This window comes from Clarias gariepinus, chromosome 14, assembly GCF_024256425.1.
Source record: "Clarias gariepinus isolate MV-2021 ecotype Netherlands chromosome 14, CGAR_prim_01v2, whole genome shotgun sequence".
In the NCBI taxonomy this organism is placed as follows: domain Eukaryota; kingdom Metazoa; phylum Chordata; class Actinopteri; order Siluriformes; family Clariidae; genus Clarias; species Clarias gariepinus.
In genome coordinates this window covers 28,026,075-28,042,505 of record NC_071113.1, presented here as the reverse complement: position 1 = coordinate 28,042,505, position 16,431 = coordinate 28,026,075, and the positions used below count along the sequence as shown (strand labels likewise).

Here is a 16,431-nt window from a genome sequence, read left to right as displayed (position 1 = left end):
TACTGGAAGTGTGACATCAAGTGTGATTTACACAAATTAAAACAAAAATCTAGGTTTAGATTTTGAACCTTAAAGAAGAAACCTGATCTGATGGTGGAAACTTAACTTAATTGTTAGCCATAATGGAAAAGGTTTTCATTCTTCAGGTTTCACTTTATTTTGACATCCTCGATAAAATAGTGAAGCATTCATTATTAAAACAATGCAATATTGGCTAATTGCTGTAAAAAAAAACAGAAATAAATGATGAAAAATATGTTTAATAATAATTTTTTTTATAAGATTGGGCTAGTAAGTGTTACTAATGTACTGTACATATCCCGACCAACTACTTGTTTATTAATTTCACAGAAATCAAAGCATGGGGAGGAAAAAAAAAAAAAAAAGACCTTTATCCAAACATATAAGGAATCAAACTAATATTCATTTCCTTGCATGAGCTTCCAGCCATGTGTTGAAAGAAACAGCATTTCAGGACGGACTCAGTGCCAGATCCCCCAAATCGTATAACATTCTGTATTCACACAATTAATTGCAATCTACACGCGTTAAAATTAGCCGAACCTAAAAGGAATGACTGTGAATTCATTATTACAGTCTGCTGCCAAGAACATGTCAGTAAAAGCTTCGTCACATGGCCAGGACTCATTACAGTGAAGTACTGAAGCCCCTCTGAAGGTGAGCAGTCCTTTATTAGAAATGACATTCCTCTACTCGGACATTGACTCCTCGGCTGAGAGAAGGTGATGCGGGGCGAGCTGGCGCACTCCCCAGTCAGAATAATTCGATTCATTAAAAAACTCCTGGAGTAATTGAAGCTCATCTAGACCAGAGCAAATATTCAATTAATACCGACAATTTAATAACTGTGATTCCTTCAGCTTGCTGCACATAACCTTGATGCATGTCTTTCTCTTGATTAATTAATAATTCTATAATGAGGTCATTTTCATTTGCTTTAATTATCCATTAGTCCCGAATGGAGAGAAGGAGAAAGCACTGGGGAGGGTTTTTTTTTTCCTTTAAAAAAAAAAGATTTTATTATTTTTTTTTTTTTAAAGCTGGGCGGTTTGGAAGGAACATTAGGGCACACATTGTAAAATATAGACTTCTTTCCAGCCAGTTTTGCCGTATGCTGAATAATTACAATGAATGGAAATAGAATGTACAGTATGTGAGATACAGTAACCTGACAAATCTTAAGATAAAAGCGTGACAATGTGAAGTACAATTTATTTTGCTTATAGGACTGATATAGTGACATAATGCTTTACTGTACAACAGGTCATATGTTTGCTAAGGCAGGTTTTTATGAAAGAAAGAAAGAAAGAAAGAAAGAAAGAAAGAAAGAAAGAAGGGAAGTTAAAAAAAGAAAGAAAGAAAGAAAGGATACTAAAATTAAAGTTCAACCTAATTTTTTAACAAACAAAATACAATTTTTTTTTTTTTAACTGTCCCAGTCCAAAAATTACAAAATGAGCACATGCCATGTGAATTCATGCTGCAACTTAACTTAATCATCATGTTCAGATCACTTATTTCTTTCTGTACTTTCTGTTTTGACTTATGTTCTGCATTAACGTGGTCCTGATGTTGCATGTTTTCTGTTAATTAGATTCATTATTTAAGCCCACGCTCTGCAGTGTTATATACTGTATCTTGCACTGATTTTGGTTGTCTTTTCTTTTTTCTTTTTTTTTTTAACGCTAGTTTGTGCGACCTTAGTTTATAGCCACGGTTCCTTGTGTTTGGCTTTTATTAGTTTTCTCCCGTGCAAATACAGTATGCATGCTATAAAACAGAATTGTCTGCACTTACAGTACATCCATCTCATCGTTGTCTGACACCCAGATGTTTTTGCTATTACTGTACCTTAACCTCACTTTACCTGATTCGTTAAAAAAAATTATACTTTGCAGAAACTTTTAGCTAATTAATGTCCGCAACGAACTCTACAGAAGTCTATAACAAAGTTGTAAAAAAAATAATAATAAAAATAGACAAGTTCTGTTATAATTTCAGCTTTTATATTATATATATATATATATATATATATATATTGTTTATACTGTACGTCTCTTTTATTACATGATTAGCGTAGTGGCAGGGAACAGTATATTAAAAGAGCAAGAGAACATAACGATCTCTTGTAATGACAAGCAGTTAATTCGAAATGGTGACATCATAAACATCTTGAATTAACGACAAATCTTCTAAGGATGAGGTATTATCATAAACATTATGACATCGGACATCAAAAGAAAGCAAGTTAGAAATATTAAATGCCTTTTTTAAATAATGAAATAATAAACAACAATCATGACTTCTTGAAATAACGGTCAGAGTAAAACAGAATTCATTATTATTATTATTATTTTCCCTGAGACAGGCTGCGAAGAGTAACAGCTTCAGCAGCAACCTCATTTCTCGGGCTGAAAATGAGCCAAAAACCTGCAAAATATGAGAGCCAAAAAGTCCTTCACCGAGCTATTCCTCAAGACTAGATTAAAAATACCAGAAAGTCTGGCTCTTTGGAAGCGAAATATCTGGCTCAAGGCTTGCACAACAAGTACTGCATGTAAATGACATTAAAGACACAGTTATATTTAACCATAAGAGGAGAATTATGTGACCATATCTTGAAATAATGAGATAAACCTGAGAACTTAAAATAATGGCAAACCATCTTAATTTAAAATCTATTTATACTATATATATATATATATATATATATATATATATATATATATATATACTCTAATGACATGACATATCTTAAAATGATATCACTCATCGTCTATAACGCTTTATTCTGTATATACGGTCGTGGGAGGCCTGGAGCCTCAGGGCATGAGGTGGAGTACACCCTGAACAGAGTTCCAGTCCATCGCAGGGCACACAAACATACATACACACTCACACACTCATTCACACACTACGGGCAATTTGGGAAAGCTAACTAGACTCACCTGCATGCCTTTGGACCGTGGGAGGAAACCGGAGTACCCGGAGGAAAACCACCAAGCGTGGGGAGAACATGGAAACTCCGTGCTTACATGACCCAATGCGGGAATCGAACTCTCCACCCTGGAGGTGGAAGGCGATCGTGCTAACTAGTGATGGGAAGTTTGGATCATTTTAGTGACTCGGTTCTTTAAATCTTGTCCATCAAAATGAACAAATTTTTCATTCATTTTTTCGGGTCATTTAGTTTATTTCGTGTTTTTGATCAGAAATAGAATAAAATGTTACATTTTCAATAAACTGACCCCCAACACGTCTACACACAAATTTTGGCTAAAGTTCCAGTAATAAAAATATTACAATGCAGCTAAGGACATATTATGATAAACAGAATGAGCAACTCACCTCTCGTATCTTCTGGTCCGAGTCGTTCTCTCTTTTGTCACGTGATTCTCATAGACGCTATGTAGTGCATTACACAGGGAAAAGAATTGAACGGTTCTTTTCAGGAATCTTTAAGTCCGCTCTACGCATGTGCGCCCACTAGTAAATGAACAAATTACTCTCCGAGACTACTTGTTCTTCTGAGTCATGTTAAAGACTCGTTCAAAAAGAACCAATCGTTCATGAATGACCCATCAATTCAATTCAATTTTGTTTGTATAGCGCTTTTAACGATTGACATTGTCGCAAAGCAGCTTTACACAATCAAAGGAACTATGTATGAAATGTGAATGTGTATGAATCAAAATAATAAGACTGTCCCTGATGATCAAGCCGAGGACGACGGCGACAGTGGCAAGGAAAAACTCCCTGAGATGGTAATAGAAAGAAACCTTAAGAGGAACCAGACTCAACAGGGAACCCATCCTCATTTGGGTGAGAACGAATAGCAGGGATTGATCTGCATAAAACTATGTGAGACTGGAAGTTCAGTATAACAGAAGATGTGTTAAATTAAATGGAGTCCAGTTTGTTCCTGGAGGCTCAGGTAGACCGTAGGAAACTCCGGTCCTGAACTATTGAGCGACTGAAGTCACAGGTCCTCAGAGAACAGCTGTCTGCATCAGTCGAGGACAGGACCGTCTTCGTGGAAAAGTGAAACCGTCCCCAGTTACCATTCGCATCCCGAGCAGACCACACGGGGCATCCATGCGACGAGATCTCCAACCAATCTCCATCACTAGTGCTAACCACTAAGCCACCATGCCTCATGACAAGACAACTAACTTATCATAACACAATGATAATAATGATAATGTTACATAATTATGGAATATCTTAAAATTTGAAGATGACTCAAACTTAATTAATACATTTTTAAGATAATGAGAAGATACGTTATACTAATGACAGAATCTCACAAAGTGAGTGTTCCTGGGTTTTTGTACAACAGGAGATGTTAATGTTTTTAACGGGCAAAAAAAAAAAAAGACTTCTCACTCCCAAATCTGATCTGGCACTCGAGTGTGTCCTTGTCTGAGCCTCACCAAGATTTCACCAGGACATTACTTGATCTGTAACGCAATACGCTTTCTGTTGTGTTTGGCTTGTTCTTGATAAGATAATGTCTGTCAACAGCACTTATCCGAGTTGGGCAACGTTCCACGAGCTGGATTATTGTCATTTCCCTCTGAGCTGAACTGCCGTGAACTCTCCCACTAGTGCCTTCAATTACACGGACCTCAGACTGGCCCGGCTCTGGCCTGCTGTTAATGCGTTTGAGGTGATGTACATACCGAAGAGAGCTTTCATATCAGCGCGGGAGGAGCTCAGCGATTAAGAGCCTAGGCCTAGATTTATGAATTTAAAATCCTGGGATTGTCAAGGAGCCACTGCTGTATCCTTGAACTCAACTATACGCCCGGATTGGATTTTGCCTCACTTGGATAAACGGCCTGCCTGGTGAATAAATCTAAATCAGTTCTTATAACAAGCTCGGTACGCCGCTGTATCTTCATTTTCTTTTACTAGACTCTCATAAGACTCTCAATCTCATCATTTGGGGAGGGGGGGGTTGATTGAGAAAACTAATCTCACAAAAGTTACATTTTGAAGTTAATAAATATGGCTGTTGCTTTATACAGTAATTATTCACTAGATATTGTACGGCTGTAATATAAATGACTGTAAAAAATCATTTATAGTCAATTATTAGAGCTTTCTGTAGCATTATTGAAGCTTATAATGAATTATTGCAATCATTTATGACTATGAGCCGCGTAGACGCCGTGAAGATTATTGGCTGAAGGAAAAAAAAAAAAGAAAAACTGCTTAATATGAACAAATATATAAAATAAGGTGCTTTAACAGAAGTGTGTTCTTTCTATAACTTAAGAGTCATAAATGTGTGGCTTTTAACAAGGATGGATGAAAGTTAATATCCCCTAACAATAAACTTGATTCAGATATTCTTTCACTTGTTTTGTAATAAAATCAAGCAATATTTAATAAGGTAAGATTTACTCTCACCGTTTAAACTGGTCTAACAGCGTTCGTAATAACCGCTCACTTACGTACGCCGGTGCCTTGTTCCATTTTTCATAACATCACCGATATTGTCTTTTAACAGAAGACACAATTAAATAAAAATGAAGATGGCAATAAAGGTGTATATTGCGAGAATAAATCCAGCCGAGGAACAGTACGAACGCTGGCTCGGAATCAAAGACTAGCGGGTATAGGGATAAAAGCAGACGCGAGCCCAAGTCCAATAACTCATTAAAATGCACTTAACAACAAAATGCTAAGATCGCCTAGGTGTGTAAATGTGAAGACAGATGCAGTTTTGGTACAGCTCGTTGTGTACAAGAGGCACTGAAAGCTCGAGGCCCCTGCTGAGTGTTATTTATTTATTTATTTATTTAAAAAAAAAATTTGCTCTAAAAAAAAAGACAGCACGCTTACATTTCGAGATCACAGAAGGTGGGTTGGGTAATAATACCTTAGTTCATATTATATAGTGGAAAAATTTCCCCACCAAAAAAAAAAATGAACCCAAGAAGCAGCAGGAACCAGAACTATACTGGGAGTTTTACACGTAAACCAGGTCAGCCTTCTTACAGTAAATCCATTTACATCTTACACAAGTTGCTCCAGATTAGGCGTCATCACTGAGGATTATTAAAAAAGCTGCTGTAATAATGTGGCATATGGGGGAAAAACAAACAAACAAAGAAGCAAACAAACAAAAAAACACAACCTGTAATCCTCTGCATGTACTTATGTTAATGATTTCGCTTAAAGGGACTCCTCAGTCCTGTGGCAAGCGACAGAGAGCACTAGAGAGGTCATAATGTGAAGGTTTAATGGAAGTTATGCTTGGACGTGTGAAATCCCCTGCTTCATAAGTCAAAACAGGTGTGTCTAAAAGTAGAGGAGAATAAACCTTCCTGTACTGTATGTGTTGTAACTTTAAGGAAAGTGCCCATTCATAATGTTATAACACACAGAGCATGAAGTATTATACACAATGCGACTGTACAATTAAATACAGTATGAAAATGCAGTACAGGTTATGCTTACAATATGATTTATACTTATTTAAACATCACCAAATGCATTACAGTATATTCATTATTATTATTATTATTATTATTATTATTATTTTTATTATTACCAACAGTGCCAAAGCTCCAGTGCGCTTACTGCATTATACTGTATTTAACGCACCTACTGTAAAGTCATGCATAATGACTTTCAGGTGTATTTGTATCATGTATAGGACGTTCATGATACTTATTATTATACTCATTGCTGTAATTGATACAAATAAAAATGTATCACTTTTTGTACAGCGATGATTATAATGCATTTATAAAGTCAATCAAATGGTTTATAAGCATGGTTCATACCACATTAGTGTATATTATCAATGCCAGAGAAACAGGCATTGTGTTCATTCTATAAAGCTTTACAGTATGTACTCTGCTATTATTGATATAAATAAAAATGCATTGCAGTTTATAAATATGAGTATAATGCAATGATTTTTGTTTAACTTCCCTGAGTGTCAGTGTGCGTTAAGCACTGTGTTATATAAAAGTCTTGATATAAAAAACAAATGCATGGCAATGGTTATAATGCATTTATAAAGTTTTTTGAAGATTTATAACTAATTATATCACTGTTATGCATTATGTTCATTTGATAAGTTCAGAAACAATTAAGATTAAGGTCATCTGCATAATGGCGAACAAGAACATTCATAATACAGTATTATGCATGCAGCAGGCGTTATAGACATGTGTAGTGCTATTTATGGAAAGTTGTTACAGTTAATAGGTTGTTTGGTTGCTACAGTAGAAGGTGTTAAATATATTGTATAGAATATAGAATAAAGAGCACACTGCTAAATAGAGCACATCATAAAAAGTGTTCATGATATATTATAACACTGAATAAATATACCTCTAGTTTGCTAAGTGTGTAATTTTTAATCATAGACACACTGGTATATTTTTTACCATATGACTGTGTATATAATGTGTTATAAATATTAGTTCTAATGACTGATTAAGTACATTGTATCATCATAAGCAATTGCAACAATGTGCATACTAGTTCATCAATGCATTAGAAGATGATATAAATGACTTTATAGCTCTTTATATAAGACTGCTGTAGAAACATCCCAGGTTTGTATTAGTCAGTAAACGTTGTGTTGTGTGTCTAACAGTGCTCTAGATATTTATGGTGTAATCCTTTAGGCAAAGGATCCGTGTGATAGTATTGAACAGAACAGATTGTGCTTACCTTCCTGCCCCCAGTGTTCAGTCTCAGCGGTGTCAAAAAGGGGTCAAATATCATATGGCTGGTCTCAATGTTGACTGGAGACTGTCTTTTCCCCACCGAACACAGGTTCCATGCTGAATTCACAAGACCCCAAAAGGATGGAACTGAAAAACAAGAGGAAGAAAGAGATCTTAGTCTTGGATTTGAACAGGTGGACACTAGTGTCCAGTTTGATGTAAAGTTGGTATACTGTAGCACCTGAGTCAAGAAAGTGTTCATATCAATCTTTTGTCATTTTTTCAGTGTTATGACTGTTATGGGAATTCATAATTTACAATGTACAATCTTAGACTTTTTGAGGAATTAGGATGTTATTATAATTGTTCATAATGATCTTATTTCATGGGACACAACAGTCTTATACCCAGCAAAAAAAAAAAAAAAAAGAGAGAGATCTAAGAAATATTACGATGTTGTAACAGTGCCGTAAGCATTCATTATTTATAGAATCAGGAAAAACAAGTCTCACTTGACTTCAGGGTTCAGAATTGAGGATACATGAGTCAAGTGGTTTAAACACCTTAAGATGTGTAATACCAGTGTTATGACCTTGTTATAAACATTCCTGATCATTTTACGTACAGCCATGTGAATTACTACCTTACATGAGAGATATAGAACGTATACTTACATGATATATATATATATATATATACACACACACACACACACACACACACACACAAAATTGCATGGCCAATGTGTTCCTAAAAGCAAAAATATACTGAAGAAACTATAAGTGTCATAATTATGTTATAACAGGGTCATAAACATTCATAATCTTGGAAGCAAAATAAATAAATAAATAAATAAATAAATCCAACTCACTAGAATTAAGGGTTCAGCTTTGTAATAACATAGTGGTTTGAACACATTAACCTAAGTAATAATATTGTTATGACATGGTTATAATTATTCATAACAATCTTATGCCATTTTATTTCACAATTTAAAGGCCATGTGAAACCCAACTTTACAGAATAAGCAGAGTCTGTCCAAATGTTACTTTGTTGGGATTTTCAAATATGTTCTTAGCAGTTTTATAAGCAGTCAAAAAAAAAAAGGGGGGGGGGGGGCTTATGAAAAGCATTCATAATCATGTCATTACGTGGTTATAACATGGTCATTAACATTTATAACACGTATGAATAACAATATGCAGCTTGCTTTTCCTGCAAGATAGAAAGGCAGAAAAGTACCGGGCAAGTCCTGATACCGGCGACTCCTTAAGTTAAAAATTCAGCTTTTATATCAACTATTAATCCAATTAAAAAAAATTTATTCTTAAAATTTTTATTATCATTATTATTATTATTATTATTAGCCCAAGCTTCTGTTGTGAAAGAAATATTGAATACTTTCCATCCAATCAGATTATAACAGTTATCAATGACTTCTGTAGGTCTCATGTAGTTTTATCTTCATGGTAAATTTAAAAATCCACTTTTAATGAAACATGAAAAATGCAAAAAAAAAAAAAAAAAGGTCGTATGATAGATTGTACGGTAGATCTCACCTCATGTGCCTTTGACCAAAATTAATGACTAAACACAGTCTTAAATGGCTCCCGATGATTATATGGAAATGACTCAAAGCAAGCACTTCATAATCACTAACAAAAGAGACGAATTATAAACAAAAAGTGACAAATCTGAACACTATGCGTACTGACATTCTGTTTTAATGATTTACAAGTAACTATTTCAGCGCTCATCAATCTGACTGCTGCATCCAAGGTCTTACATCACGGCTTCCAGAAAAAGTAAATTCCACAAGAGGGAAATCCAATCACTGCGAGCTATTGGCAGCTGTGTAACGTGAAGATTAATTACACCGTTCACTAATGTTTAGGCCACTACGATCGTTTCAGCACTTTGGTCCTCTAGGGATGAGATGTGGCGCTCCAAATAACCTCAAAGTATTCATAAATCACGGGGAAGACTGTTGGAAAGTCTGGAGAAGCAGGTGGTCTACGCATTGTGCTTAATACAGGGCTCACTTTTTTTTTTTTTTTTTCAGTATACGCACCACCTGCTGTTTTCTGGCATGTACACACTCAAAAACTCTGCTTGAAAATGAGTAAAGAGCTTGACAAAGTACCAGTACAGGCACTCAGACAATCTCTCTCTCTCTCTCTCTCTCTCTCTCTCTCTTAAAACACACACATATACACACACACACACAGATATATGCAGCTGGTTGTGTAACTAAACCTGTTCAAATCCTAAAGTGGTCCGAACGCTTTGAAGTGGAAGTACACTTGATGAAAATGAGAGCGGTGAAAATTGCGGCCCTCAGTCAAGCTAAGTCGATGCTGATTAATAAAAGCCTGCTTGGACAGTGAAGCCCCGCCATCAGCACGCGACTCCTTTTAGCCGCCACTTCACTTCACCTTGCCGTCAATTTTTTCTTTTTTTTTTCTTTATTGAGAAAAAAAAAGCAGGAAAAAAGGCAAGAAAGAAAGTAAAAAAAAAAAAAAGGATAAAGAGACTGAAAATACATTTGGGAAGTGTTGAGTCATCTCTTGTTTAAGGTGCTATTGAATCAGTCCTGCTGCAGATGGGAAAATGGCAAACAGCCCGGATGCATCTATATTACTGGATGAAATGGCAGAAAATCCATAGCAAGAATGGGAATTTGCAGTTTATGGAATTGATCTATTACACACGGGCCGTTTGTCAGGAATGTACACATAGTTATTACCCATTTATATCCTGCAAGCGCAGCCGGCAAGGCCAACGCCGTTTTTCACCCGGAGCAACTATCAGTGTCAGTAAAATGCAAGATGGAATCCTTAGACGAAATCCCAGTGTGAATTATCAACATGCCATTTCCTGTAATGAACAGCGTGTCCACTTTCATTTACTGAAAAATGTAGCAGCTTCCAAACACTCAACAACAACAATAATAACACCACCACAATACTGACTGCGCGCTGTTACTTTGGCCTCCATGTTTTTATTCCTGATCATGTGGGCGATGATTTACAATATACACGGGCTGTTTATGAAAGAAGAAGATTGAAGGACTGTCTCTGATTAACGCTGCTCTTCGGGGGGAAAATGGCCCGTGACAGACACTATGCCGTTCATTTTAGCAAGTTTAGCAATAATAAATAATAATTAAAGAAATATATGAATAGAAAAAGAAGAGGATTGTAATCATGATATATACTGTATTACCAGATGTAATTGGTTAAAAAGATTCCTAGGACAACCAGAACACTTGTTTGTTTAAACACGAACTATATCTGACTCTAACCTAGCCATCCAAGTTGGAAACATACTAAGAAATTATTTTTTTTATCAAAATATTCTTTAAACTTTAAAAAAAAGTTTTTTAGCTTTTACAAATTTTAACCCCTGTAAAATGACAGTATTTTATCATACACAAAATACTTTTATTTTACAAAAAAATTGCTGTTATTTGACAGAAATGTGTGCAAATTTTGCAAAACATTTCACAAATTCATGTTTTTCTGCATAACATTTATATTTTTGTTATACTTTATACATAATGCTTTGCAAAAGTATTTATACCCCTTGAATGGTTCAACATTTGTCACTTTACAATCACAAACAAATTAATTTTATTGAGATTTGATAGACCAACACAAAGTGACAAATTTTTTTTTATTAAAAAAATTGTTTTACATTTTTTTTTACAAATAAATTTATGGAAAGTGTGGTGTGCGTTTGTATTTAGGCCCCTTTACTCTAATACCCCTAACTAAAATCCAGTGGAACCAATTGCCCTCAGAAGTCACCGGATTAGTAAATAAAGTCAACCCGTGTGTAATTTAATCTCAGAATAAAAAAAGCTGTTCTGTGAAGCCCTAAGAGGTTTGTTAGAGAACATTAGTGAACAAACAGCATCATGAAGCCCAAAGAACACACCAGACAGGTCAGGGATACAGTTGTGGAGAAGTTTAAAACAGGGTTACGTTATAAAATAATTAACTTGAACTTTGAACATCTCACAGAGTGCTGTTCGATCCATCATCCGAAAATGGAAAGAGTATTGAAGAACTGCAAACCGACCAAGACATGGCTGTACACCAAAGCTGACAGGTGGAAGAAGAGCATTAATCAGAGAAGCAGCCAAGAGGCCTGAGGTAGCTCTGGAGGAGCTGCAGAGATCCATAACTCAGGTGGGAGAATCTGTCCACAGGACAACTATGAGTCGTGCACTCAACAAATCTGGCCTTTATGGAAGTGGCAAAAAGAAAGTTATTGTTAAAAGAAAGCCATTTTGGCGTTTGTGTCAAGCTATAAGTGGAAGGTGCTCTGGTCAAATGAGATCAAAATTGAACTTTTTTGGCTTAAATGCACGTTACACTGCACATCACCCTGAACACACCATTCCCAAAGTGAAACATGGTGGTGGCAGCATAATGTTGTGTTGATGCTTTTCTTCAGCAGGGAAATGCGAAGCGGGATGGAGTTCATGGAAAGATGGATGGAGCCAAATACGGGGCAATCTTAAAAGAAAACCTGTTGAGTCTGAAATATATAGTTTGCCACAGAAAAGTAGTTGGCAGAGTTGATTTCTTACTATGAAAGTAACAGTTACAAATTGTATCCGTGGCATTTTATATGAAATCATTATGTTTGACATTTCCATCCTCTATCAAACTTGATATTTGTTTTACATTTTAATCAGTATTCACATGAGAAGTCAGAAACTCTGCAGTCAGTCTCCATCTGGTGTCTTTTGTTGTTGTCTTTCAGCATTAGACAGCATGACAAAAATGAAACAATGAATTAAATCTCTGCATGCCAAATTATGGTCAAATGTGATGTCAAATGTGGATTTCACTGGGAACCTAATTGATACAAAGATAACCCCAACCCCTTTATTGTACTAAATTGGATGGTGGATATTTCAAAGGCTGAGTTTAACAGACCATCCGAGTTATTTTTGATCAATTTGTCACATCTATAAGTCTTAGGGACACAAACTAAAAACAAACTGAAAAACATATTTAGGATTTTTTTCAAGCTTGCCTAAATGAGGCCACTTTTTTCCCAACCCTTGTTCCATGCAAAAATGCATTCAAAAGTTCAGCTGAGACTCGTATGAAGCTTCTGCGGTACCACTGAGCTATACTCTTGTTCCAGTCAGATATTTAGACTCAAGTTTCTACACTCAAAAACAATACTGGATTTTTTTTTTAAACCAATGAAATAACACATACAGCATTAGTTAATAAAGTGACAACTACAACAGTCGACAATAACAACTTTGTTATTTAAAGACATAAAGGTCATCTGTTCTGGAATAGTTCTTGCAAGAACAGTATTGTGTCGAGTGCGTTTGTAAAACCCATCAAGCTCCATGATAAAACTGTCTCTTGTAAAGACCTTCCCAGGAAAGCGACACCAAACGTGAGCTCTGCTGCAGAGGAGAAGTTCATTTAGAGTCACCAGCCTCAAAAATCCCCAATTTACAACCAGCATCTCAGATTAGAGCCGTTATGAAGCTTTACAGAGCAGAAGTAGCAAATAAACATCTCAATATCAACTGTTCAAAGGATATTATTGCATATTCTGAATGCCTTTAGTTTAGTTTTAGAAGGTGTGTTCAAACTTTTGACAGGTAGTGTAAATCAAGTTGGTTGTTATAGTGTGTTTTTGTTTTTGCTTTTCTACTAGAACAAGCCATATGCCTAACCGGATAACTAGACATAGACTTGAAATAAACCCAAACCATCCATTTAACTTCAGCTTAAAGACTGGTAATGACCCCAATGTTTCATATCGATGCCACGTTGTCTGGGAAAACAAAGAAGTAGATGGCAAAGTTGAGAGGACAATTGCGAGAAATGCTGTCTGCAAAGGGCGAGAGGCCTTATCAAAGATTCCTCTCACCCCAATCATGGACTATTCACTCTTTAACTATCGGGCAGGCGCTACAGGTGCATCAGACTGAAAAATAGCATTTTTTTTGTGTTTACCGCACTGAACAGCTGATCATAGAGTGTTAACTACTACATCACTGCACTGCCACTGCTTCATCCACTATGCATCCATCAATAATTATGCTCATCATCGCAATACTGTCCATATTAATTCTGTATATATTCTGTACCATTCAGAATCCATACAGTATATGTACTGTATGTGTATATCATTTAAATTTAAACATAATTTAAATCTTCCAGACATGCTTATCTACTTCACAATGTTTGCACATTTATGCTGTATTATAATGTATACTAAAATATATATAAAATATACACCATATCTTTATTACCTACTACATTTTCTGTTTGTATAACACGTGGTTATTTATTGTAAATAGGCCACTTACTGTATGTACTGGTTAGATGCAATTTTATTGGTTTTGTACATGCACCTTGCACAATGACAATAAACTTAAATCTGATCTAAAATAAACTAATAAAATCACCTCCATCACATTCTACAACTATTAGCTAAATACAATTGGCCAAATAGGCAAAGCACAACTGTACCCTAAGACGCACTCAATTCTTCCCCACTACTGTAAAATAAGATATTTCACAAACCTAATGCTAAAAAATCCAGTAAGTCAAGACTAATTATTTAATTTCTCATTCTTGCTCTCTGTCACTGTCCCCAGACCTGCCTCTCTGGCCGTCTCAACACATTGCTTTTAGTAAACACGGTTTACTGGAGCTCAGAGTTGAAGGAAGCGACCGGGTCTGACAGAACGTACTCATACCAATTATACTCCCTGTTAATTACTTCCACTTCTTTTTTTACCGTAAATCATAAACCCTCTGCCCCAAGATGTTATCAAGTGCACGAGCAGAGCTACCCACTTACCATTTAAATGAGAAGTGTCTGGGTAATAAATGTTCTTTCAATGAGTCCAGGAGCAAATATCCATAATAAATAAGTCAATAAGTAAGTCTGACACACAGAAGGTACAGAATAAAAATGACTAAGAGCAGACTGAAATCCTGGAGGAGGAGGAGAAAACAAAAATAAAAAAGAAATAAAAAACCCACTTCAACTTGCCAATGTAAACAAATTTCCCGTCCGTGTCCGGAAATCAAAATGCCTACCACACCAAGCGCGGGAAATAACATCTTAATGATAATAAATGTATTAGACTTCTATTAAAATGTATGACTTTACCCTCTAACTCTGCTAAAACTAAAATTGAAACATTGTATGCTCACAACCATTTCTCTAGGATACATCAAGGTTTATTTGTCTATCCTGCATTTGGTCAAATAAGGAAATTGAAATGTGTCCATCATGCACCAGACAGGTATGAAACAGATAAAAATGGCTCCATGAAGTGATTTTTTATTTATTTATTTTTTTTTTTTTATTTCCCAGCAAGATTGATTACTACACCATTTTAAAGTAAGATCTAGTCTCAATCTTGCCTCAGTTGGTCTGTTACACAAAAGTTTCAGCACAGTGCTAATTAAGTCCTCCTGTGCCTTTAATAGGAGCACTTAATCAGGCCCGCAGTTTATCAGCAGCAACATTAAGGTTAACGAAAGTACCTGTCCCCCTGCTGAGGATTACTGATCAGGACCGCCATCATTTAAAGACTTTCACTGGAATGTAAATAAGGCAACTCTTTCTATAAAGGTCAGGTTCAAAAGGTAGAGTATTTATTCTAGTGTACAAACCAATATGCACATTGTAAGTTCTACATCATCGTGTATTGATTATATTATTGTGAATTCAATTACGACACCTGGATTATTTTTTGTTTGTTTTAATGATTACAATTCTATATCAATTTTCAATATATTCCAAGTTTTCATATTTTCCATATTGTACAGCCGTATTGTCTATATTTTGTACAGCTAATTCTTTTTAAACTACATTTTTTATATTTTTATATTTTGTTCTTATATATTTTGCAGCTAAATTCTTCAATATTTTATTCTTATTCTATTCCATATTTCATTTCTTATTTATAATCTTGATTTTAAGGTCATGTGCGGTCGTATAAGCATTTCACCGCATATCGTACTGTGTATGTTACAAATAAAATTTTAATTATAATTTAAAATAAATACAAACAGAGGTATGTACACCAGTCAGCCATAACATTGACACCACATCACAGGGTCTTGGGATAAAAAAAAAAGGATAGCCCATCTGGTCCGATCCCACAGTAAAACCAATGCAGGGGAACTTCAATGAAAAAAAGTCAATGATGGCCATGATAGAAAAGCACCAATCCCAATAACAAGCACCCATGAGATACACTGGACAAACTAGTCCAATCCACGGAGACCCCACCCGCCAGCGCATAGCACCCTAAGGATCTCCTGCCAACATCCTGGTCCCAGACATCACAGCATGCACCAGAGTTCTCGTTAGTCAGGGGCAGAGGGGTAAACTGGTAGGATTTATATATTTTTTAACAAATAAAAAATGAAATAAAATAAATAAAATGAAATAAGTGTGCTGGTTTTTGTTATTATGTGAGAAATGGTTGCACTTAAGTAACGATATCATAGATTTGTCAATAATCTATACTCAGAAATAAAAGGTAAAAAAGAGACATTTCGAAAGTATCAAATGTCATTTCAATTCCTTTGATGTTGATGTCTACAACTGTCACTACTTACATATAATAACAGTTATAAAGTGCATTGGAAGCCTGAATATAAACCTTAATGCATATATTTACATGTTCATCATTACGTACACTCTG

The 16,431-nt window shown here is 35.5% G+C and overlaps 1 protein-coding gene across 1 annotated transcript in view; it reads right to left on the bottom strand.

The window, feature by feature from the left end:
• Positions 1–16,431, bottom strand: part of ca10a (carbonic anhydrase Xa) — a 210,765-nt gene that overhangs the window by 106,393 nt on the left and 87,941 nt on the right. Inside the window, exon 3 of the mRNA XM_053510865.1 lies at positions 7,720–7,862. Coding sequence (XP_053366840.1) covers positions 7,720–7,862 — 143 coding nt within the window. The remainder of the gene's footprint in view (positions 1–7,719; positions 7,863–16,431) is intronic.